This window comes from Mercurialis annua, linkage group LG2 (assembly GCF_937616625.2).
Source record: "Mercurialis annua linkage group LG2, ddMerAnnu1.2, whole genome shotgun sequence".
In the NCBI taxonomy this organism is placed as follows: domain Eukaryota; kingdom Viridiplantae; phylum Streptophyta; class Magnoliopsida; order Malpighiales; family Euphorbiaceae; genus Mercurialis; species Mercurialis annua.
The window spans coordinates 19,393,809-19,397,084 of NC_065571.1; the positions used below are offsets into that span (position 1 = coordinate 19,393,809).

The 3,276-nt window shown below is 30.4% G+C and overlaps 1 protein-coding gene across 1 annotated transcript; it reads right to left on the reverse strand.

Moving 5' to 3' along the window:
- Positions 1-209: 209 nt before the first annotated feature.
- LOC126668343 (putative E3 ubiquitin-protein ligase SINA-like 6) lies at positions 210-1,137 on the reverse strand. Its single transcript, XM_050361548.1, has 2 exons — positions 1,012-1,137; positions 210-899 (listed from the first exon to the last, which is right to left on the reverse strand). The coding sequence occupies exons 1-2, from the start codon at positions 1,135-1,137 to the stop codon at positions 210-212; spliced, it is 816 nt and encodes a 271-aa protein (XP_050217505.1).
- Between the last annotated feature and the right edge of the window lie 2,139 nt (positions 1,138-3,276).

Here is a 3,276-nt window from a genome sequence, read left to right on the forward strand (position 1 = left end):
GATTCACTTTTATGAGTTCAAAAGTTAAATTTAATTACTGTGACAATAAAAAACATTCTAAAATTTATGAAATTAAAAACATAAGTACGAAATTGAAAAAAAATATAAATAATAGAACAAAGAAAGTTAATACATTAAATATAAAAATTCATAAAGATTACAAAATAAACTAGATTAAAAACTTAAAATTACATAGTTTAATTGTGATTTTACATCTCTTCATCTGAATCGTCTTCTAGAATCATTGCAGCATCAGGAGACACAGTGAGATGCAATATCGTGTAGCAGTCAGAAACAAATATATTTTTTATATCAAGAGGTAGCCCAAATGTGGATCCATTATAAGCTTCAACAGATTGGATATTGTCAACGGAAGATTCAAACTTGATGCTTGATTGACCGACTCGTATTTCAATTGCATAATGACATCTGCTACTTGAAGACGGTCCAAGTCGGCATAATGATAACACATTTCCAAAAGATTCTGATAAGTTGTTCAAAATAAAAACAGCATTGGTGTTGTTCTCTTGTAGAACAACAAACGACTCTGACTTTAAATTTAACGAGACAACAAAAATGCTATCAAAATCAAAGATGGTAACAGAATTATTATGCACCATTTTACAGTGATCATAAATAGAGTCAGATGAACCAATGACATCGCAATTTGAAATAGGGCATGAACAATCAACAAATGAACAGATAATTTCATGGTGTATTTTGTTGTCATGACTAATAATTTCAGTGCAACCATTATCCTTGTATCGACAGTAAAATTCTACCGACTCAATGAGTTTTTCAAATGCAAAGTTCCGCATAACCCCAATAGGTAATTCACAATAAGGACATTTCTCAAGTCTGTTGGAGCACGAAGAGCAAGTAGTATGACCATTTTCACACTGAAAAATAAAAAAAAGTGAAAAATTAAGATGATATTTAGATATAAAATTACAAACAGAAATAGAAATACAGTAATAAATTATTAAATTTATGAAAAAAATTTAAAAATACCTGTGTAATAAGAAATTTGAAAGGATCGAAGCAAATAGAGCAATCCAGTAAATCAACATCAAATGAAGCTACACTATTATCAGGCCGATTTTGACCAACATTGAAACTAGAATTTGATGGATCCATTTTTTATTACAAAAACCAACTGCTATTTGTAAAAATTCTTAATGGATATAGAACCAAATGCACCTTTTATAGAAGATTTTGAAAAAATCTAACTCTTAATAGGTACAACCAAACGTCACCTTTATAGATTAAATTTACTTTATTTTTATTTTTTTAAATAAAAAAGAATTGCAGATTTACAAAATTAACATGCACAGTTACATCTGTATTCAACTTTTAAAAATATAATTATTACACAGAAATAATTCCTGATTTTCATAATAATTAACATCCATATTTCATATATTAATTATGATTTTAAAAATTCAAAATTCAAAATAACTAAAATAAATACACTATATAAACACCATTTATACACTATAAAAAACATATTAAAATGTATTTAATTAATATAATGATTAAAGTAAACAACAAAAAAAAATGTATTAAATGTATTACTTTACTTTATGTTAACAACTTTTTCATCACTAACTATGTGATCTATTGTTTTCATACAATCATACTGTCACGACCCAATTTCATGAATCGTGACCGGCGCTAGGGTATGGGTATAGTTGTACCAAAACCCGTAGCAATCCTCGCGGAAATCAAATAAACATTTAAATCTGCAGAAAACTGCTCGGGGGCAACCGAGACCCCAACCTAGGTCTAGCAATTTATATTACAGTTTCAATATAAATAACTTAAATATCTTAAATGTTCAACAACATGCCTTATATATAACAACATCGTAATCCAGAGTAATCATGCTAAATATAAATAATCGAATATATCGACAATCCCAAAGTGTAATATCAAATGTACTAAATAAACTAGTTCTACTACGGTCTAAGAGTTCAAAAACAGTAACTAGTTAAATAATATAAAAATCTCCGAGGAATCAAAAGAATCGGAGTGGACCAGCTTTCAAATCATAAACCTGAAAAATTTGGGAAAACAACGGGTCAGATATACTGAGATGAGTTCGCAATACTATTTACATTTATTAAGTTTAAAACCCTTAAATCAAAACAGTTTATACTAATATAGTATGATTATGGAAAACAGTATTGAAATGATCCCAGCGTAAGTATGACATAACATACTGATAAACCCAAAGTGGACGGGAACAAATCCTCGTCATATATATACTTTGTCACGACACAATTTCATGAATCGTGACCGGCGCTGGGGTATGGGTATGGTTGTAACAAAACCCGTAGCAAGCCTCGCGGAAATCAAATAAACATTTAAACCTGCAGAAAACTGCTCGGGGGCAACCGAGACTCCAACCTAAGTCTAGCAATTTATATTACAGTTTCAATATAAATAACTTAAATATCTTAAATGTTCAACAGCATGCCTTATATATAACAACATCGTAATCCAGAGTAATCATGCCAAATATAAATAATCGAATATATCGACAATCCCAAAGTGTAATATCAAATGTAATAAATAAACTAGTTCTACTGCGGTCTAAGAGTACGAAAACAGTAACTAGTTAAATAATATAAAAACATCTGAGGAATCAAAAGAATCGGAGTGGACCAGCTTTCAAATCGTAAACCTGGAAAATTTGGGAAAACAACGGGGTCAGATATACTGAGATGAGTTCGCAATACTATTTACATTTATTAAGTTTAAAACCCTTAAATCAAAACAGTTTATACTAATATAGTATGATTATGGAAAACAATATTGAAATGATCCCAGCGTAAGTATGACATAGCATACTGATAAACCCAGAGTGGACGGGAACAAATCCTCATCATATATATATACCAGCGTAAGTGTCACGACCCATTTTCATGAATCGCGACCGGCGCTAGGGTATGGGTAATGTAGTACCAAAACCCGTAGCTAGCCTTTCAATTAACAAAATAAACACATAAACCTGCAGAAAACCAATGCTCGGGGGCAACCGAGACTTCAGCCTAAATCTAGCAGTTATAATATCCAACAGTTAATATAACATGCTAATCCAATTCCGAGTCTAATATAGATTTATCAAAAACCAATGTAAATAATATAACATGCCAAAGCAATATAACCAGTCGAACCAATCCGACAAAATATATAAAATAATAAAGACGTCTAGTTACTACTGCGGTCTAAGAATAAAACAGTTTCACAGTTTATCAAAAGTAAATGGAACCT